General features: G+C 35.1%; 1 protein-coding gene across 1 annotated transcript in view; it reads right to left on the bottom strand.

Annotated features, from left to right (window-relative positions):
• Positions 1-23,281, bottom strand: part of SLC4A10 (solute carrier family 4 member 10) — a 312,403-nt gene that overhangs the window by 82,756 nt on the left and 206,366 nt on the right. The window contains 5 exon segments of the mRNA XM_021075903.1: positions 10,492-10,737; positions 11,137-11,270; positions 11,857-12,031; positions 15,003-15,103; positions 18,006-18,152. Of these exon segments, the coding sequence (XP_020931562.1) occupies positions 10,492-10,737; positions 11,137-11,270; positions 11,857-12,031; positions 15,003-15,103; positions 18,006-18,152 (803 nt within the window).

The following is a 23,281-nucleotide window of genomic DNA, read 5'->3' as shown; positions in this document are numbered from 1 at the left end:
TCAAAATTTCTCAACAGAAATGGTAAATATTCTGAGTAAAATTATCATACACAAAATGCCAACATAGCATTACACTAGTCTCAAAAAGAATTGATAGCAATATGCCCACCAGGTGAGATAAAATTGAGTGGCAGAACAAAATCACACCATCTAATAAAGAAAACATAACATTGCTGGATCATATGGTAGTTCTATTTTTAGTTTTCTGAGGAACCTCCATACTGTTCTCCATAGTAGTTGCACCAATAGTGTAGGAAGTTTCCCTTCTCTCCACACCCTCTCCAGTATTTGCTATTTGTAGATATATTAATGATGAAAATTCAGACAAGTGTGAGGTGGTACCTCACTGTAGTTTTGATTTGCATCTCTCTAGTAATAAGCAATGTTGAGCACGTTTTCACGTGCCTACTCTCCACCATGTGTATCCTTTTTTTTTTTTCTTTTTAGGACCACACCTTCCACATATAGAAGTTCTCAGGATAGGGGTCTAATCTGAGCTGCAAATGCTGGCCTATGCCACAGCTGCAGCAACCTGGGATCCAAGCCACACCTGTGACTTATGCCATAGCTTGCAGGAACACTGGATCCTTAACCCAGGATTCAGCGAGGCTAGGGATCGAACCCACATACTCATGGATACTAGTGGGTTCTTAACCCAGTGAGCCACAATGGGAACTCCATCCATCCTTATGTCTTCTTTGGAGAAGTGTCTATTTGGGTCTTCTGCCTATTTTTCAACTGGGTTTTTTTGTTGTTGTTGTTAAATTGTATGAGTTGTTTGTATATTTTGGATATTAAGCCCTTGTTGGTTGCATTGTTTGCAACTATTTTCTCCTGTTCTGTAGGTTGTCCTTTTCTTTTTTTAATGGTTTCCTCCACTGTGCAAAACCTTTAAGTTTGACTAGATCCCACTTGTTTATTTTTGTTTTTATTTCTATTGCCTTGGGAGACTGACCCAAGAAAATATTGGTATGGTTTATGTCAGAGAATGTTTTGCCTATGTTCTCTTCTAGGAGTATTACAATGTCATGTCTTATGTTTAAGTCTTTAAGCCATTTATTTTTGTTCATGGTGTGAGGGTGTTTTCTAGTTTCATTGATTCTAGCAATTCCATTCCTGGGTATATATCTGAACAAAACTATAATTCAAAAAGATACCTCTACCCTTATGTTCATAGACACACTATTTACAATAGCCAAGACATGGAAACAACCTAAATATCAATCAACAGATGACTGGATTAAGAAGATGTGGTACATATACAATGGAATTCAACTCAGCCATAAAAAAGAAGGAAATAATGTCATTTGCAACAACATAGGATGCAGCTAGAGATTATCATACGAAATGAAATAAGTCAGAGAAAAACAAATACCATATGATATTACTAATATGTGGAATCTGAAGTATAGCACAAATGAACTCCTCTACAAAATAGAAACAGTCTCACAGACAGGGAGAACAGACTTGTGGTTGCCAAAGGGGATGGAGGAAGGAGTGGGAGGGACTTGGAGTTTGAGGATAGTAGATCCAAATTATTACACTGAGAATGGATAAACAATAAAGTCCTAGTGTATGGCACAGGGAACTATATCCAATCTGTTTGGATAGACCATGATGGGAGATAATATAAGAAAAAGAATGTGTATATATAGAGAGAATCACTTTTCTGTACAGAAGAAGTTGGCACAAACCAGTAGATCAAGCATACTTTAATTTTAAAACAATGTAATGTTAAGAAAAGTGTGTTCCACTCTTCATTATGCTTTATTTGATTACTGGTAAATCATTCATTAACTTGTTCTATAAACAGATTTTATCTGCTCCATAGGATTTCATTAAATATAAAGTGAAATATTCAAAAAGACTTTGAAAAGAAAAATTATGTTCTATAAATAAAACTTTAGTTTTAAAAATTAAAACTTTAAAAATTAAAACTTTTTAAAATGATTTTTATTTTTTCCATTATAGTTGATTTATAGCGATCTGTCAATTTCTACCACAGCGAAGTGACCCAGCCAAACATATATACATACAGTTTTTTCTCACATTATAGTGCTATACAGCAGGATCTCACTACCTATCCTTAATGAACTTACGTTAACTAACATGTAGAGACAAAGTTGCTAGATAACTGCTAGAGAAATCATTCACAACTTTTTATAATTATTTATATCTGTTCTGTCATTTACCTGCAGGCATTTATTATTACACATGTTTTTCATTTACAATGGGTTTTAATGATATAAAAATCCAGTGAAATTTTTGAAAGAATACTTTATAGTGAATACATGATTTCAAATTCTCTGCTGCTGATTTAAGCTTTGTCGACTTTTCTCTGTATGTGTATCAGTGGTTAAGAAACAGAGCTTTAAAGAAATTTTAAAATTACATTCCCACAGCAGTCAGAATAAATATTAGGAGGCCAGATGATCTCACAGTCTTTGGGGGAAATTATGCTCCAGTATGTATCAGAAAGACAAAAATAAGTAATACTATTTTTTTAGCTGCACATACAGACATAAATATTAAGCAAACAGTTATTGAGAAATATGGAAAAAACACTTCATGTAACCTGTTTCAGCAGTTCATAGGAGTTCAAGTTCTCTTATTTTAGGTACTCTGACTTCATTGTGTATGAAAAGTTCATTCAAGGATGATATGACAATATGCCGTGAGCAGGATTCTGGTACTGTTGTAGCTGTCATCAAGCACCAAGAATGGCTGGTATATTTTGGATAACAGTCTTTTATCAGATATGTCTTTTGCAAATATATTCTCCCAGCCTGTGGCTTGTCTTTTCATTCTCTTGACATTGTCTTTCACAGAACAGAAATTTTTAATTTTAATGAAGTCCAGCTTACCAACTTTCTTTCATGGATCATACCTTTCATGTTTTATCTAAAAACTTATTGCCAAACTCAAGATCATCTAGATTTTTCTCCTATGTAATCTTCCAGGAGTTTTAAAGCTTTGCTTTTTATATTTAGCAATATGATCCCTTTTGAGAGAATTTTTGTGAAGGGTGAAGGGTCTGTCTAGATCTACATTATCAAATTTTGGGGCACAGAATTGTTCATAGTGTTATTTTATAGTCTTTTTAGTGTCCATGGGATCTTTAATGATGTCCCCTCTTTCATTTCTGATATTAGTAATTTGTGACCTCTCTCTTTTTTTCTTATTTAGCCTGGCTAGAAGCTTATCAATTTAATTGATCTTCTCAAAAATTTTTTTGGTTTATTGGTTTTCTCTATTGAATCCCTGTTTTTAAGGTCATTGATTTCTTCTTTAAATTTTTAAATTATTTCTTTGGCTTATTTTGTACTTAATTTACCTTTTTTTACCTAGTTTCCTAAGGTTAAAGCTTAGACAACTGATTGTAGATAGTTCTTCTTTTCTAAAAAATGCATTCAGTGCTATAAATTTTCCTGTAAGCACTGCTTTTATTTCACCCCACAAATTTTTAAAAGTTGTGTTTTCATTTTCATTTATTTCAAAATGGTTGCCTTTAATTTTACCAGCGTAGTTCAGTACACTGATTAATAAGCCAGTACATTCACTAAGGAAAATCCACTACATCATTCAGCAAAGCCCCAGTGCTTATTGAGAAGTGGGTAATAGATAGGTTTGTAGCAACCTTTTCTGGACTTTAGGCTCCCTGCTTTAATATTAGCTAACCACTCCTGGAGTTTAAACTCTTGATCAAAATATTAGTTGTCTATGGTTAAAACCTAAGATACACATATTACCTCAGTATCTGCTGAGTTTTAATGTTAATTAAAACATGATTGCATTGCACTTTAAATATTTCAGAATATATCTTTAAATCTAGGTCAATTCAGGAAGCAAAGATAAGTGGGGTCAGTACTTCAAAGACTGTGAACACTCAGATAATGGTCAGTACATCTCAGCAGAGTGAAATACTGTGTATTTGACATAGAGCCACATGACTTGTGACCATTCAATGAACCTCAAACAAGAAACCACAAATTCCTGCTTAGCACTTTCCCTCTAATATTGGATGCTTATTTAAATTTCTGCCCTTTCAAAGCTACTTGATAGCAAAGTATGAAAAATAAATTCTATCTAAGTTCTGAAAACCTATAGTTACAGAGAAGGAAAATAGTAGCTAAAGGTGGATCTGAGAAATACCATTGTTGGAAAATATCTAACAAGGCTAACTGGTTTCTTTCTACCAATCCTCTGGCTCTCTGGAGGCTGAAAGATGAAGAAATACTCTCATACATAAGAGATTCATAATCCTTTAGGAAGAGTGAGGATAAAACGAGCAAATATACTGGATACTATTGCTACCTGAGATAAAACTTTTCATTAAGATAAGAATTTAGTTCAAAGCAGGAAAGGTAAACAAGGTAGCAAGTGTTTAGATTAAGAATCAAGAATGAGGGAGTTCCCATCGTGGCTCAGCAGAAACAAATCCGACTAGGAACCATGAGGTTGCAGATTTGATCCCTGGCCTCGCTCAGTGGGTTGAGGATCTGGCGTTGCCGTGAGCGTTGCCGTGAGCTGTGGTATAGGTGGCAGCTCAGATCTGGTGTTGCTGTGGCCATGGCGTAGGCCAGAAGCTGTAGCTCTGATTAGACCCCTAGCCTGGGAACCTCCATATGCCACAAGTGTGGCCCTCAAAAGAGGAAAAGACAAAAAAAAAAAAAAAAAAAAAGAAAGAAAGAAAGAAAAAGAAAAGAAACAACAATGAGATGAAATGGGCTCTCAAAAGTTTATTTGTTGAGTAATCATTTATTGAATGCTTCCTATTCTATTATATTTATTTGATTCTAAAATGTCAGATAGTCCACTTTCTTAATAATATAAGCTTTTTAAGGGAGAAAAAAAAACTCTATGTTAAATTGTAAGAAGCATTTTCTTTTTCTTTTCTTTTTTCTTTTTTGTCTGTCTTTTTTTTTTTTTTTTTTTTTGTCTTTTTAGGGCCACACCTGCAGCATATGGAAGTTCCCAGGCTAGAGGTTGAACCCTAGCTGCAGTTGCCAGCCACAGCCACAGCAAAGCAGGATCTGAGCTGTGTCTGCAACCTATAGCACAGCTCATGGTGACGCCAGATCCTTAACCTGCTAGCAGAACAAGGCTAGGGATTGAACCCATGTCCTCATGGATACTAGTTGGGTTTGTTACCACTGAGCCACGATGGGAACTTCCAAGAAGTATTTTCATAAATGAAAAAATAGGAACAAACATATTCATTTTACATTTGCTAAGCATTTTGTTGGTATAGAGGGCACAATGGTATGCCTAATAGGTGCCTAGTGTACCGGGGTTAATCTACTGGTGTTATACATACATTATGCAAATAAATGCATAAAATATAATTACAAAGTTATGTTGCAAGCAACTCTGGATAAATTTAGTCAAGTGGATATGTAGTTTAAAAAAGTGATTAAAAAAGGTAAAATGCAGGGATTTGTTCAAATCTAAGTTTTATTCTTTACTTTTTGACTAGAGGGTGCTATTACTGCCCTTTCATCTTCTTTCTCCCTACTTCTTTGATGAACTTTTGGAATCCTGCAATGGGTTGCAGTCCTGCCTCTCTTCATTATTCCAGATGACTTCTCCATCATGTTGGGACCCAGTGTAAATTTTCAGTCAAGAACTAGTTTTATGGATTCATATGTGTGCATCTTTATCTCACATTAAGATTCGCATAACATTTCAAGTTTATTAAAACTTCTAGTTGAAATCTTTAAGAGTACTATTAAAGATACCGTAAAAGAGCACGGTTGTCTTTATTTCTCAAAGAAGACCAGCTAGGTGATGTCTAACAATTTTACATGTTTAGTTAGTCAATATGCATTAAATATCACTTATATATCCAGAGTACTGGTCTGGAAATCTGGGGGATAAAATCGTTACATGTTTTCTGCTTTAAATGAGGTTCAAATCTAGTTGAGGAGATGAGAAAAATAATATTCTTCTAGGAGTATAATGTCAGTCAGTAAGTAACATTTATCCAGAACAAATCACTGCCCTGAGTTATGAAGAAGTTGAGTATTGGAATAACCAACAAAGAGACAGGAAAAACAACAACAAAAAAAGACTTCTGATAACCTAGTGGGAGATCACTTCCTCTAACAGCTTGGTGATTGTTGCATATTGTTTAACTCTAGTCTGTTAATGTATTGGGTACTAAGAGTAGCAGGCCCTCCTCTCTGCACTGACCCAATCTACCGCAAGGATGAATATGTTTCTAATTTTTCTTTAGCTGGCTACCTTGAAGACTTTAGATTATCACTATATTGAAGGAATATTTTATCTTATGTAAATAGAATGCTTTACTCTGTTTTTGCCATTTCTTAAAATCAAAACAGCCTAAAAAATTTTATTCCCTTGCACTGATTATTGCTGGCTTGACATATTCATCTTGATCCTTTGGTGTAATTTGCATGCTCTTGAAACTAAATTGATTATCCTGATACTTGCTCTTGGCACAATAGGAAAGCTTACAGCTTCGAATATAAGGTACACCTATTACCATGTCATAAGGTTAGAATAGCAGAGGAACTAAGCAAATCTTTAAAAAACAAAAGATGGGGGGAGTGGGATGGACTGGGAGTTTGAGATTAGTAGATGCAAACTACTACATTTAGAATGGATAAGCAATGAGGTCCTACTGTATAACACAGGGAACTATATCCACTCTATTGGGATAAACCATAATGAAAGATAATATAAGAAAGGGAAAGTATATTTATGTTTGACTGGGTCACTTTACTGTACATCAGAAACTGGCACAAATTGTAAATCAACAACACTTTAATAAAAAAAGAAAAAATCAAAGACATTTTGTTGGTTGGTAAAACTATGCATTTAAGGAAATCTGAATATAGGAAGCCAAAGTATAAAGATATCAAATGTAGATCCTCAATATGATGCCTCTTTTCTAATATCTAAACACCTAAACAAAATATGTGGCAGCACAAGCATATTAAGCTTACAAAGACTGAAATCTCAGATATAGTGTGTCCTAGCTATGACATTTTCTAATAATTTTTCTCATAAAAACTGTGAAAGCACGAAGCCAGCAACACCAGTACAAAACCTTAGGTGAACATGAGTAAAATGATGCTTAAACACTGATTAATGTGAAAAGGTGATGGTGACAAGAATAAGAAAACCACCAAAAGTGTCATGTGGACTTCATGAAATAGAAAATGTTTTGTGCAAATGTGTGAGATTATACATTAGAGTAGCCATCACTATAAGCAATAACTTATTTTCTTTAATGCATAAGACAAAAAGTACAATGATAAATATATGCATTGTATGCATTGGAAAAAAGATTGGTTTTGCCTCTCCAAGGAGGAAGTAATGGGAATACCTGATCAGATTCATGTACACAGTGTGAGAGTTTCTGGAAACCAGGAAACCATGGTACGAAAACCAAAGTGAAGACGATACAGTAAGGGTGTGTGATCAGCACATTTACCAGGGACACTCTTGTTCTCCATGTTTTTTCTTTTACTCATCTTAGGGTCAAGCACCACTAAAACCTCATTATCCATCAGAATGAACCATCCTTTCCCTCCTTTCCACCCCCTAATTTTGTGGGGCAATAGAACACAGTGATTAGCACACATTCCTCCTGCTCAGCCTTCAAATTGTTAGGCTTCAGATGAGTACACTGTGATAAAGCATAACTATAACTTAAAACTTGCAGGATCTTCCTTGAAAAAGTGGGGATGGAGAAGGAGAAACTGTGCCACTCTCCTCTTGATCGCCATGACAAGCAGGATTCATGGACAAATATGGCTATTTTTATTCTCAAAATATCCCCTAACCATTTGTCTTGATCTCATCATTTTTAACTTCTGGGAGGTTGCAATCCCATGTTTGTCTGCTCTCTCTCTGATCACTAATCTTTCTCTTTCCTTTGTCACTTTGACCTCATTTTCAAGCATGCATAGCTCTTTTCTATGTAAAAAACAGAAACAAACTCTCAGATTTCAAAACCAACCTTACAGTTACCATAGGTGAAACCATTGGCCCACGGGAAGAATAGGGAAAGAGGAAATAACATATACACACTACTGTATAAAATAGATGATTGATGGAAAACCTACTGTATAGCACAGGAGAATCTCCTCCATAATTTGTAATAACTTATATGGAAAAAAAGAATGGATATATTTAGGTGTATGATCGATTCACTTTGGTATATACCTGAAATTAATACAACATTGTAAATCAACTATACTCCAATAAAATAAAATTTAAAAGTTTTAAAGTTAACAATGATCTCTTTTCTGTATTCTGTTAGATCTCCACAACACTATCTTCTCTAAAGATTTCTTGATACAGTCAGTCATGTCCCTTGCCTTCTACAACCGGAAGAGTAAGAAAAAGGCATCAGAAAAGAAGATCATCCCTGCTTTTTCCAGGAAAACGCCACGAGTTTAAACTACAGTTATGCTCGATTGCAGTGTGCTCATCTGAAGGCTAAAAATTGGAAGGCTGAGCAGGAGGAATGTGTTTCTTACTCTTCATCTATTGGTTGCATTTTTTCATTCTTCTTCCCTCAAGCTGTGACCATTATCCAGGGCTCAGTCCTTGCTTCTCTGATCTTTTTTCTCTCTAGGCCAGGGGATTTTAAACTGTGTTTCTCAGTCTAAATTACCTTAGAAGCTGCCACTGAGGGTCCAGGAAGGGGTGGGCAATTGGTGCCTCCCTACTATGTCAAACAGAATAGCTCTGCTTTTGTCTCCCTTATTTGTTACATATTGTTTCTTTGGAGAACTTTGCTAATTTACTGAAAATTACATCAGAGTCATAAAACTGACCTTGTTTTACTACTATCTATATAACTTGGGACAAATATTTCAAAGCATTAATGAATTTCTTACATCTAGGCCTGTGTCATTCTCTCCACCTGAACCACTCTCCATCCAGCTCTTTTCTTTAGTACCTTTCCAATTCCTAATGATTTTTTTTTTTTTTTTTTTGGTTTTCTATGTCTTTCTCCAGGAAGTCTTTTCTGAATGCAAAACGTGGTTTAGGTGCTTTTCTGATGTGGCACCATAGCATTCTGGACCAATCTTTTAACACAGCACTTTATTCCACAGTGTTTGTCTACATTTCCTACTAAACTAGAAGCTCGCTGAGGACAGAATATTATTCATGATTTTCCTAATATCTAGCATAATGCCTGGCCTGGCATGTAGTGGGCTTGAAAATCCAAATAGAAATAATTATATATCCCAGCAAAGATAATCCAAATTAGCTGACACTTGCTCTCTTCTCAACTAAAGATAAATGAAAAGGCATGTGTCCATGTTATCTCTCATTCTGATCAAACTGTTCTTTCCATCTGTCTGCTTTCTGAGTGTTCCTGACATCGCCTTCATCTGCTTTTGAATCCTGTTTACAACATCCTTGCCATTTATTTTTACTGGGGAAATTATTTTATAATTCACTCTGATTCTTCTTGTTTGAAAATGGTGATGTACTGTTAAAGATATCTCTAATGACCAAGAATAATTCAAAGTACTAAAAGACATCTAATTTTCAACTCTGCATCATTACATCATTCAACAAAATTATAACATTGCACTACTTTGGCCTAATTTCAACAATTTCAACTTCTGATAGTACACAAAAATGATATATTTTGAAAAAGGAAGATTTTGAGGGCCTATCTTAGCAGTTTATAAGACGAGGATCTGTAGTTGATGTAGAGGTTATTACTGCCTGGGAAAAATATATTCAAATATTTGATGTTTAAAAATGTGTGCATAAATGCAACCAAAAATCCAAAATTAAATCAAAGAAGAGCAATGTAATGTCCACATATACTCTGCAAACACAGCCTTTGAGAAATTCCAAACCGCTGGTATACAAAATTAGAAAGTACAGTAAGTACAATCTCATCTTTAATGCTAAATGGCAATATTACCTTCAACAGGCAATACCTGATTACTTCTATCATAAATGTCATAGATTCCAAAAGCAAAATTACATTTCAATTTGGTGATTTTTTTATTTTTAATTAAGGGTTTTTCCATATTTTCAAATATCAAACTAATGCAATTTAGACCCCATGACTCTGTCTTATCTCAGTACTCTAAATCTGAAATCTTATCTTTTCACTATTATGTTTCTTTGGATTATATTAAATGGAAAAGGCTCTAAAGGAAGACCAAAATCAAAAGTATTTGCAAAAAAAAAAAAAACTCTATAAAGTAAAGTTGACCTTGGTTTATTAACTACTTAATAGGGAATGCTTGACAAATACAAAGTCAAAAAGATATTCTCGGCAAAGATGTTATAATGAGAACTCAAGTATCAGATGAGTAGCTGACTAAATGACTTTTAAAATCCTGTTCAACTCTGAGAGACCAGGATTTAAACCATGAGCCAATTTAAGGAACTCTATCTGCTGAGTAAGTTCCTCATATCTCTTATAACAATAGCAGTATTTGTAGAAAGAAAAGCCCCACAGCCAACAGGGGAAATGATACTTACGAATATTGTGTCAGCAGTTCCAAATCATTATGCATGTTGATTGGATATGCTTCACTGAGTTCAAAAAGCTTCTCCAGAGCCTCATAAATGAAAATGATGCAAATAAGAGAAGCAAACGCTTCTTCAGTAAACCGGGTGATATAGCAGACAAGGGAGCTGGCATCAGTAGCCACAAGTATGATACACAGGGTTGCAGTCCAAAGTCCAATACTAGCTCTTAAAGATAGGTATGAAAGCCCATATTCTCTAGGAGAAGTAAAAGAACAGTGGAAAGAAGGTCATTTAACAGCTTGCCACCATTTTAAGTAGATGGAAATAAGTCTAATTCAGGAAGCGAAAGTAAATAAGCTCCACATCCCATGAGTATCTGAACTCAAGACTTTGTCTAAAGGGAACACCTAAGGGTACAAAACTAAAAGAGGTTTCTTAGTGCTTAGAACTGAATATAATTTTTATAAATATTACATAACAACATACATAAATATTTTACTGTTCTTTTCTTTCCATGGAGAGACAAAAATGGCAAACTGAATCACATCAACCACTTTGACCTCTCCCAGCAGACCTACAAATGTGCTGTTGAGAAAAGTATAAACACAGTAGAGGAACAGAAAGGGGTGAAGGCCAAAAGTATATAACACTTACTTGCAAAACTTAAACAAAATCTTTTCGAACACCAAAACTGGTCCTGTACTGCCTAATATGGTAAGAGGCTGTCCACCAAAGAGAGAATAGGCTATCCCAGTCATGGATGCTCCAAAGAGAGATTCGATTGCACTCTGTGTAGAGACATAAATGATTCCGTTATCTAAGCTGTACAAGCTGTCATTATAACTAGGGAGAAAATGTATTAAGTACCTGAGTATATTCTTTATCCTTTGCTATGAAGAGCCTAGGCACTTTGGACAGGAAGTAGGGTAGGAAGATTAAAAAAGGATCAGGCAGTCAATAGAATATGAATGGTAGTGGATGGGGATGCATCCATTGTACCCTCCTTATCTCACTTTCTTTTGCTTATGAAAAGTTTCCATGTATTCACAAAAATGTCTGGCAGAAGCATGGCCTGTATAAGTGGGAAATGAACCTCTTGAGAGGTAAGAACTAGAGTCAACTACTAACCTAGGATTGGGGAGCCAGGGATAAAATCAGGACCTGGTGTAAGATAAAAATTAGTTGTTTTGAGATATCCCACTCCCAAATTACCACTTCCATTAGCCATCTAGGAAATTCACATGAAATTTATCTGCCAGACCATGTATCAAATGTCTCCTCATAAAGGAATCCAAAATTAAATGCACCCTCCTCTAACTATGAATCTTAAAAACTGATTAAGTTTCAAAGTTCAGGGAAAAGCATAATACATACTATTCGACCTTCAGTTGCTTCTCCCAGCAGTCCTCCAAAAGTGATGACAGGAGACATACAGGCGCAGTAGAGAAATAGAAAAGATGCTAAGCACTGCAGGCTGAAAGCATCTCTGAAGTCACTCCAGAAGTATGGAGCTTTTCTTTTGATATCTAAAATAAGTCCCCCAAAAATCCTAAGACAAGGGGGAAAAACACAATAGTGACATACAAATATGAAAACACACCAATCAAAATGCTCATTTGCTTTGTTGCCAGGTCACAGTCTTCCATCAGCAGAGATGAGACCCATATTAACCTACTAGGTTGTACTCTCATGATTTACAGGAATGGCTTTGCACCACTACGTCACTTAAATTCCTAACCAAATACTGTGTTAACAACCAAAAAAAAAAAAAATGCTAGGTTCTCTCAAACAAGGTTCACAGCTGTTCTTCAATCAAAATTCAAGTAATGAGATTTAAAGATTAATCTCTCTGCCATTTTTACAGCCTAATCCTAAAAGCAGGCCACCTTCAGCCATTGGTAATATTTTCAAATTATTTCTATTGCATTTAGCATAGCAGAAAGTAAAGAAGGGAAAGTAAACTGACTTTTATATACTCCAGTAGACATCATCCTAGAGAGAAAAAGTGTTATATAACCATGGCTTCAGTTACCTCTCTTTTGGCCAAAAAAATTCCCTCACCAAATAACGTTCCAGGCAGGCATTTAAATGGCCTTATGGACAACAGTAATACTTAGTAGGGACAGGCGGACTCCACGGTTTTCCTTTTTAGAAAACTAAAATGGGGACCTTATAATAACCAATCTAGATAAATGTAATTTTGATCTATTATGGTCTAAACATATCTGAACATTTATCATTCACAAAACAATAATGACCTTACTTGGTATAAATGCATTTATTCTAAATATATTCAAAAATCACATTGAAACACTTGAAGGATGATTTGGGGAGTGGGTAGGGGAAGAGAAGCATTGTGAAACATTGCCTAAAATTGAGGGCTAAAATTCTTTAATCTATTAGGAATGAGAGCATTAAACAGGTATTCTCATTCTTTGAACAATTTAATAACAATATGCAGATTTAACATCTGACTACTAAAAGCTCTTTGTGTTCTATGGAATAAAGATGTCATATTAAAATAAATAAGGCTTGATTAAGTTCCTACATGAAGGTTAAAAAAAACCTATTATATTCAACATACTTCCAGTATGCTAAGTAAACTTAGGTTATGGAAAAATATTGAAGTTCTGTTATTTTCTAAATAAGAAAATAATCTGGCAGTCTAAGTATCATCCCAAAAATGAATGTTCTCTTGAGAAACAAGTTCTGATTGGCCTTGAAAAATGTACATCTTCAGAATAAGTGAAAATTTTGCATATTATTTTTAATTGTCCTGATCTGACTGACAGAGATACCACAGTAGCACATTAGCAAACATCTTCCTATTATGTGAGTAAGGGAATCACTTTTTCTAGTGATTGCTTCTGTTAGAGGGATAAGGAGTAGGAGAGGCTGAGAAGGATAAAATTTCAATTGGAGAACACACACAAAAAAAGGACATTTAAAATTCAGAGAAGCTTTAAAAAAAATGTGAAATTCACAAACACAATAAGATCACCTTAGGTTCCCTTACCTGTGCTTAGTAAAACACATGCATAATTTTTATTTGGGGGATCATTTCTGAATGATTTGTTAACTTGTCAAAGTTACTATTCAGAATAGATTTAATCTACTATTCTATTTATTCATTTGTTTATGATTTATATCCCACCTAATCCCCCAAAGAACTTGAGGTGGTTATGAATTATTACTTAGTAGTTAATATTTATAGGTTTGATAGCACTTTCTATTAGACTACTGTTTTATAATTAATTACTTATTAGGGTATACATTAGTCTAAATAGCTGTTATATTACTGTGTAATAAACGTGCATTTAGCAGCAAAAATCTATATCCGGAAGTGGGAGGTCATTGCAGAGAGCAGTGTAAGAGCAGCCCAGATGTGCACCAGCAACTCCAGGAGAGCAGATGAGTAATGGATACTTCAAGTCATGTCAGCAACAGAATCTGTGGAAGAACTCTGGAGAAGCGAAGATACCGGATATTGGTGACCTGGGAGGATTTAGGAAGCAGTAAGGAAAAGTGAACTTAAAAAAAAAAAAATCTAAGCTATGTGGCATGTTACACCCAAGAGAGAGGGGGGGAAACGCTAAAAATAAAAGTATTTGAAAATATGAAAGTAAACAGACGGAGTAACAACACTTCCAGTAAAAGGGAAAAAGAAAAAAAAAAATTGGACCATTTCAAATTAGGTACAGAGCCTGAGCAAGACATAAAAGGACATTTCCTCAGAGAGAAAACATAGATAAAGGGAAAGAACAGAGGAGAATTAAAATGCACAGTTGTCAGGAACTGGAAAGTCAGCTTAGAGGACACAGTGAAAGCAATACAGGAAATGGCCCTAAGGGGAGGGGAGCACCAATCCTGCGAAGTCTTTGCAATTGCCTTCAATTATAATGGAGGCTGTGTGCACATATTCCCTGAAGAGAGACCCACCCAAGGGTTTCTGATTTTCTGCTCACACATTGCTTGCAGAGAGACAAGCTGTCAAAAAACCATAAAGAATCATTTTAAGAAATAAATTGAAGCTTTCATCTCTTCAAAGATGTGTGATTAGAAAAATAAATCATATAGCTCTTTCAAATTACTACCGTATAAAGAAAAAAATGCTATTATATACATTTTACTTGCATGTAATGAGATAAGGTCTATAAGATTGAATTCTTGGTATTTATTTTTATTTCCATTCTGAACTTGAAGCTTTCAACAGGCTCTTTTGGAAGGGGCAACTGACAGTTTTCTTATTCATTCTAAGAATCTGTGAATGCATTTTACGCATAGCAATATGAAAGACTAGGTATATAAATGGAATGGTGTAGTCACTGCTCTCGTTTAATAGTAATGACAATCATTAGTAACTAAAGAAAAATCAAATTAATTGGCATAGTCACCCCCAAAGAGTAGATATTCAAAGTTTAAAAACAAATTAGTTCTCAAAACAGCAATTCCCAGCACACACACAAAAAAAATGGTATGTCATTTGGTCTTTGAAGTCCCACACAAGCGCTTTCACTAACCTTCCAGTTCGCTGGAGTTCAGGTCCACTATGTCCTCCGTGGGGCTCAGCTTCCCCATGAGCTGCTGTTCCATTAGGTACAGCAGGAATCTTCCTCTTCTCCTGCAGGGAGATTTTTTTTGTTTTGTTTTTGTTTTTTAATTTCAGGTGCTAGTTGTAAATAACAAAAACAATTTTTTTCCCTTGAGGCAATATGCAGAGTGGCTAAGAACCCAGGCTCTTGTTACTTATTTGCTATATGATCTCCAGAAAGTTTAGCCATCTAAAGCCTCAGTTCCCTCCTTCTTTCACTGGTAATGATAACAGCACCTATCAGTGTGGTTGAGAGAATGAAATAAGATGATGAACATTTATTCATTCTTTCAACTAATATATGAATGCCTAGTGTGCCATTCATTTCTATGGATGCTTGAGATACAAAGGTGAGCAAGAAAAAGCATTCTGCTAATGGAGACAAAAAATAAACCTATTATATTAGGTAGAGATAGAGATAAGAAAAAATAAAGTGAGAGAAAGAGACCCAGAGACCAGGGTTAGGGTAGGTAGAGATGAGGATGAGGAGGTGCCCGTGGTGTCATCTGCCTCACCTAGTTCAACTGTTCACTAAATATTAATTATTTATCACTAACTATTTTTAAAGTATATTTCCCTCTCTGATTCTGGCTCATATCTTCCTACCCAAGGTTCTTTCTGACACAAAGAGATCCAGAAGACTACTGGAAAAGGAAGCTTCTGATTGAGCTAATAACAAATTAACTGAGGTTATGTAAGTGCTGTTTTCCTACAAGTCTATTCCACTTAGTTTTGTCAGTGACAGAGAGTTTTAAAAATCAGAAAATCCTACCTATTGGTGATCTCAGAGCACATCGATGTGTTCAAAAGCACTTAAAAGTGCTTAAAATTATTTTTTTTACTTGACTGTCATCTCAAAGTAGTGTGAAAGTGTAACATGCTCTTCATGTTTAGTATAAACATGAACAAGTGTGAATGATCAAATGATCTTATTACAATGAACATTTAGATAAAATGGTACAGGTTTAAAACATGACAAAATAGGTTTTTTGGTTTTTTCCTTTTTTTTATTTTTTATTTTTTAGGGCCGCACCCTCAGCATATGGAGGTTCCCAGGCTAGCAGTCAACTAAGAGCTGTAGTTGCCGGCCTATGCCCCAGCCACAGCATTGCCAGATCTGAGCCTCATCTGTGACTTACACCACAGCTCACGGCAATGCAGGATACTTAACCCAGTAAACGAAGCCAGGGATGGAACCTGCATCCTCATGGATGCTAGTCAGATTCGTTTCCATTGAGCCACAACAGGAACTCTGACAAAAATAGGTTTAAAAATGCACAAAACACAGGAAAGTTCATGGCTTAACATTTATAATTTCCTGGGTATATAAATAGATTCAATGAACTGAAATTCAAATATAAAAGACAGAATATCTGCCTACTGATGAAAGGATTGCTTTTACATGTAAATAATTATCACACATTAGTAAAGGGCTTTAAGAGTGATCCACAGTACCCAATAATCACATAGGGAAGTATTTCTTAGCAAGTCTCAGAAAAAAGTGACATTATTTGGTCTTCTGGGGAAGTATCCCTTACTGGATAAGTGAACTCATTGTTTTACCATGGAAGAAGCTACATGCTGATAAGGCAAATGATAAACCAGGAAATACATTAGTCATTTAAAGTACCCATTTCCTCAAGTTAGTGTTCATCTTATAGTAAGGGAAAAGGGTTTTGAAAGAGCAGTGTGTATGAATAGTACCAATAACTATTCTGAGGAAAATATAGGAGATATTTTTTGTTCAGGTATTTTAAAACAAATCAATAGGTGATTTATACAATTCAACAGAAAAAAAAAAAAACAATTGAAAAGTGGGCAAAAGACCTGAATAGACATTTCTCCAAAGAAGATATACAGATGGCCAACAAGGACATGAAAAAATGCTCAACATCACTGATTATTACAGAAATGCAAATCAAAACTACTATGAGGTACCCCCTTACACCTGTCAGAATGGACATCATTAATAAGTCTACAAATAACAAATGCCAGAGAGGGTGTAGAGAAAACTATTGGTGGGAATGTAAATTGGTACAATCACTATGGAAAACAATATGGAGCTACCTCAGAAAACTAAATATAGAACTGCTATATGGCCCAGCAATCTCACTCATGGGCATGTATCTGAACAAAACTTTCCTTGAAAAAGACACATGCACCCACGTGTTCACTGCAGCACTATTCACAATAGACAAGACATGGAAACAAGCTAAATGTCCATTGACAGATGAATGGATTAAGATGTGGTATATATACACAATGGAATACTGCTAAGCCATAAAAAAGAACAAAATAATGCCATTCGCAGCAACATGGATGGACTTAGAGACTCTAATACTAAGTGAAATAAGTCAGAAAGAGAAAGCCAAATACCATATGATATCACTTATATCTGGAATCTAACAGCGCAAATGAACCTTTCCACAGAAAAGAAACTCATGGACATGGAGAACAGAGTTGTGGCTACCAAGGGGGAGGAGGAGGGAGTGGGATGGACAGTAATTTGGGTTTGATAGATGCAAACTATTGCCTTTGGAATGGATTAGCAATGAGATCCTGCTGTATAGCACTAGGAATTATATTTAGTCACTTATGATGGAGCATGATGGAAGATAATGTGAGAAAAATATGTATATATGTATGTGTGATTGGGTCTCTTTTCTGTACAATAGAAAATTGGCAGAACACTGTAACTAACTATAATGGAAAAAATAAACATCTTAAAAAAAAGAAAATTCCAAGCATTTCATGAGCTCTGTGCCAGAAATAGAGCTGAAGATCAGATATATATTTTCTATAATAAATCACAATATCACAGAAGCTAAAATTTAAATCATTTGAATCTCTGGATTGATTATACCATTTTAGTAAATGTGTTTAAAGATAACAAAGTGATGGTATTTTTAAGAGTATTTCTGCATATACATACCTGGGAAGGGACATTTTTGGGAGGTTCTATTCGAATGCTTGGATCCCATTCTCCAGGAGGGAGAACAGTAACCTGATCCAGAAATTCATCAATTCCTGATACCAAGTCATTACGATCTTTAGCTTTGTAAGCAACATCATGAAATACCTATAGAAGGAAAATAAATATCATTTATAGATAAGAAAACAATTATAAAATCTTAATGTATTCTGCGTTTTCATTTCCTAGTTATTTCACGTGATTACAACAACCTGAAAAAATAGGAGGCTCTAACTAAAGAAGATTTTAGCGTGAACTACTATAATTTAGTTTATTCTGTGAATGCATACCAATATTTATTTTTTCTTAGAATGCTACAATGGGAGTTACCATTGTGGCGCAGTGGAAACGAATCTGACTGGGAACCATGAGGTTGTGGGTTCGATCCCCGGTCTCATTCAGTGGGTTAAGGATCTGGCATTGCTGTGAGCTGTGGTGTAGGTCACAGACGTGGCTCAGATCTGGCACTGCTGTGGCTCTGGCATAGGCTGGCAGCTGCAGCTCTGTTTGGACCCCTAGCCTGGGAACCTCCATAGTCTGCAGGTGTGACCCTAAAAAGATAAAAAGACAAAAAAAAAAAAAAAGAATGCTGCAATGAATGTTGAAATTTCTGAGTGCAAGAGATAGAGAAGGGAAAAGAGGGTGAAAGGAAGCTATTAAACTAGAATTAATGATTCAAGCTTGGCAAAGCTTGTTTATATATGTGTAAATCAAGCTTTCTGAAAGAAGTCTTGCTTTAAAATAGAGATAAAAATTTCTAGAATACATTTGAAATTTTAGCTATATTTATACCATGGCATGCATAAACTAAGTAAAAAGGTTAATTTTGTTTCAATTTTTAAATAATAATACTATAAATTAGTTTTTTCTGAATATATATCTTACATATATCCATATATATATATATATCATATTGTATAGACAGTATGGAAAGCACATTTCCATTCAAAGTATAAATTACATCTACACACATACATACACACGCAAACACACACACACGCTGTGAAAATCATTTTGGCTACTAATAGATACCATAGGTTTGCTTTGAGACATGTAGGCTTGCATTCCTTGCCTTCTTTGATAATGCAATTAGGTGTGTCCTATTAAGGTGTATATATGCCACTCTCAAATGGAAGTTATGAGTACCAGTGCATGATTTATCACATTGTCTTTTGTCTGCCATAGTATGACTAAGAAAACACAGGTCAAGACTGAGCTTCCATGAACTTGGGTGCCTGGAGACTATAATGAGTGTAACACCTCTGCCAGCTTGCGATGGACATACAGCCTGATGGAAATAAGTCATTTTTGGGGATTTCCCATCATGGATCAGAGGTTAATGAAGCTGACTAGGATCCATAAGGATGTGGGTTTGACCCCTGGCCTCCCTCACTGGGTTAAGGATCTGGCGTTGCCATGAGCTGTGGTGTAGGTTACAGACGTGGCTCAGAGCTGGTGTGGCTGTACACTGGCAGCTGTAGCTCCAATTCAACCCCTAGCCTGGGAACTTCCATATGCCATGGGTGCGGCCCTAAAAAGCAAAAAAAAGGTCCTTTTTGGTTTGAGTCATTAGTTGATTACTCCTCCAGCATAACCTAATCTTTCCTGACTAACATCCAGAGAAATAATAGACTTAATATACTAAGTAAGTAAGTAAAAGTAAAGGTCAATGGGAAGGATTAGTTCATATGAAGATAATATAGTTATTTCCAATCCTTTTTGAATTTCATATGATATGAAATGGAATGGACAAATATTTGAGGTTTGGAACTACTATATTATTCTTTACGCTGATCTATATTACAGTGACCAAATATCCACAAATATCCATGGAATTATGCTTTCAAATATCCTACTCTATTTTTAGACTATTTGTCTTAGTGTCCAGTTTGATACTCGGTTTAAATTGCTGAAGAAGTAATAATTATAATTTTCAAAGGTTTTTTTCTTTACTTTCCAACTAAGAGAATTTCATAAAAGATATCAGTATGATGAATACATATACAGTCTTTCCTTAGGATAATATGAAGACATCAAAGATATATTAATGCTTTAGTTGTATTTTGAGAGATTTTTTAAATATTAAAAACACAAATTCCCATGCCACAAGTCACTGAGTTTATGCTTCAGAACATCCATACTCTTCTAGAGGTTTTTTTTTCAATAATTTTATTGGAATATAGTTGTGTGTTTACCTGCCATGAGACCTCATTCAAACATTTAAGAATTGAAAACATCCACAATTAGAAACATGAAAATTACAAAGAAAAATTCATCGGTAAAGGCAAATATACAGTAAAGGCAATAAACCAACCACATACAAAGCTAATAAGAAGGTTAAAAGATAAAAGTAGTAAAATCTTCTATACCCAAAATGAGCAGGTAAGGAATACACACACACAAAAAAAATGTAAAATATGATGTAAAAAACAGTAATCATGAGGAGAGAATAGCAAAAATGCAGGGTTGCTAAAAGACATTTTAAGTTAGATCAGCAACTTATAATCATATATATGTGTGTATATATATTTAAACCTCATATGAGAAGGAAAGAAATCATAAAGATTAAAGCAAAAATAAATGAAATAAACACTAAATAACAATGGGAAAGATCAGTGAAATTAAGAGCTGGTTCTTAGAAAAGATAAACAATATTGTTAAATCTCTAAGATAAACAATATTGTTTATCATAGAAAATATAAACAATATTGTTAAACCTTTAGCCAGACTCATCAAAATAGAGAGCCCAAATCAATAAAATCAGAAATGAAAAAAGAGAAGTTACAACTGATACCCCAGAAGCATAAGGCATCACAAGTGATTATTATGAATAACTATATGTCAATAAAATGGATAAATTCCTAGAAATGTAAAATCTCCCAAGACATAGAAAATATGAACAAACCAACTACCAGTAATAAAATTGAATCTATAACAACAATTTAACAGAAAATTTCTAACAAACAAAATTCCAGGACCTGAAGTCTTCACGTGAATTCTACAAAACATTTAGAGACGAGTTAACATCTGTTCTTCTCAAACTATTTCAAAAAATTACAGTGGAAGGAATACTTCTGAGCTGATTTTCTGAGGTCAGCATCTCCATGATACCAAAACCAGACAAAGATATCACAATAAAAAAAAAATTACAGGCCAGTATTATTGCTGAACATAGATGAAAAATCCTCAACAAAATATTAGCACCCTGAATCCAATAATACATTAAAAGGATCGTACACACCACGATAGAAGTAGGATTTATCCCAGGGATGAAAGGATGTTTCAATATTTTAACTAACATTCTAACTTCAGTACACACTTGACTTCTAAGAGAAGCCTTTTCTGATTAGAATTTTGTTAATCCTCTCCTAACATCTTGTCCTTTTTCTTGATAGCTTACATTGTAATTATTTATTATAATTAATTGTTAATTTTATAATTAGTTATTTAATGCCTATTTTCCCTGCTAAAGCATGAGTTCTGATCACTCATCCAGTAAATATTTATCAAACTATTATGTGCTAGGGACACAGCAGTAAACAAAACCAAAAAAAATCCATCCTCTCATGGGGCTTACATATTGGGGGAGGGGAGAGATGAAAAATAAGCAATATAATTGAGTATATTCTTTGTTGGACAGCGGAAAGTGCAATGGAGACAAATGATATAGGAATAATAAATGAAGATACAACCAGGGGATGCTACAATTTTAAACAGAATGACTTAAGGAAGCCCTAAATGAGTAGACATTTCAGCAAAAGCTTGAAGGAGGCAAAGATGCAAGCCATGTAGCCCTCAGAAATAAGAGCTTTTCGGGCAGAGAAAATATCAGTGCAAAGATTCTCAGGTGAAAGCAGGCATGTCACACTTGAGAAGTAGCAAGGAAGTCAGTTTCTGGGAAGGAGTGTAGCTAGAGAGAAAGTAAATGAGGTCTGAGAAGTAAGGTAGAAGAGGCAGAAGGACATCCTACAGGACTCTGTAGATAATTATAAGAACTCTGACTTTTACTCTGAATGATTTGGGAAGCTATTAGAGGGTCTCAGCAGAAGAGTTATTGCTCTAGCTATTTGTGTTGAAAACATAATGAGGTATGGCAAGGGCAGAGAGAACAAGTAGGAGGCTATTGCAATGATAAATCATAATGGTAGCCAGGACCAGGTGAGAAGAGTGAAAGCCAGATGATTATAGAGAAAACCAGATGGTAGCAGTTCATAAAATGAGAAGTATTAATATTCTGGATATATTGTGAAAGTAGAGCCAGGAAAATTTACTGCAAGATTGGACATGGGTATGAAAGAAATGGAGGAGTCAAGGATGATTTCAGGGCTATTCTATTAGGCCTGTAACCATGTCTTTAATGTCTATCACTTTATCTCCAATATAAAGTAGGCAATAAATATGTATTTATCATAATAACAACACAAAATATATACTTCCCAGTTCGAAGTGACAAAATTGAAACAGAGTTGACATTAACTTGCTCAAGATCATACAACTAGGAAGTGTCCTCACTTCATTCTTTCATTCATTAGTTTATTCCATCCTTGCTTCCTTCCTTTCTCTTCCTTTTAGAAGGCAGGAGATTCTAGACTATCTTTGTAAGGTTAAAGAAATGATACATAGGGAGGAAAGACTGATAATGTAGAAACCAGTGTGGATAATTCAAGAGCAAAGCTCTCACCAATACATCAGGTAAAAAGTAGGAAAGATACAGAAAAGAAAACAGAGGAACAGCAGTGAATTATGAAGAAATCCCAGCAAATATATTTTATTCCTTCAAGCCTGCTTTAGTGATTTTTGGACCTTTGTTTTTCCATATATTTCTTAGAATCAGCTTATCAAGCTCCCTTATAAATCCTGTTGGAATTTTTAATTGAAATTGCGTCCATTTCTCTCTCACCACCCTTGCTTGCCTAGAGGGTTGCGATGGACTCTTAAGTCATCTCTCTGCTTTTGCCCTTGCTCTTCCATGATGGCTGAACCCAGCAGCCACGTGATTTTTTTCAAATGTAAGACAAATTATGTTATTTACCTACTCAAAATCTTCCACTTGCTTCTCAACTCAAAGTCCTCATATAACCTACAAATATCTTACACAGACTGGCCCATTGTCTCTCTTACCTCATCACCTACTGCTCTTCTCCTTTCTCCCTCCTGCCCAGCCATGTTTTCCCCCTTACTGTTCACCAACTTTCCTGGCACATTCAGATCTCTGAGGATTTTTTTTTACTACTGAA

Source organism: Sus scrofa, chromosome 15 (genome assembly GCF_000003025.6).
Source record: "Sus scrofa isolate TJ Tabasco breed Duroc chromosome 15, Sscrofa11.1, whole genome shotgun sequence".
NCBI lineage: Eukaryota > Metazoa > Chordata > Mammalia > Artiodactyla > Suidae > Sus > Sus scrofa.
The sequence above is the reverse complement of the archived record's forward strand: the minus strand, read 5'-3'. Positions and strand labels throughout refer to the sequence as shown.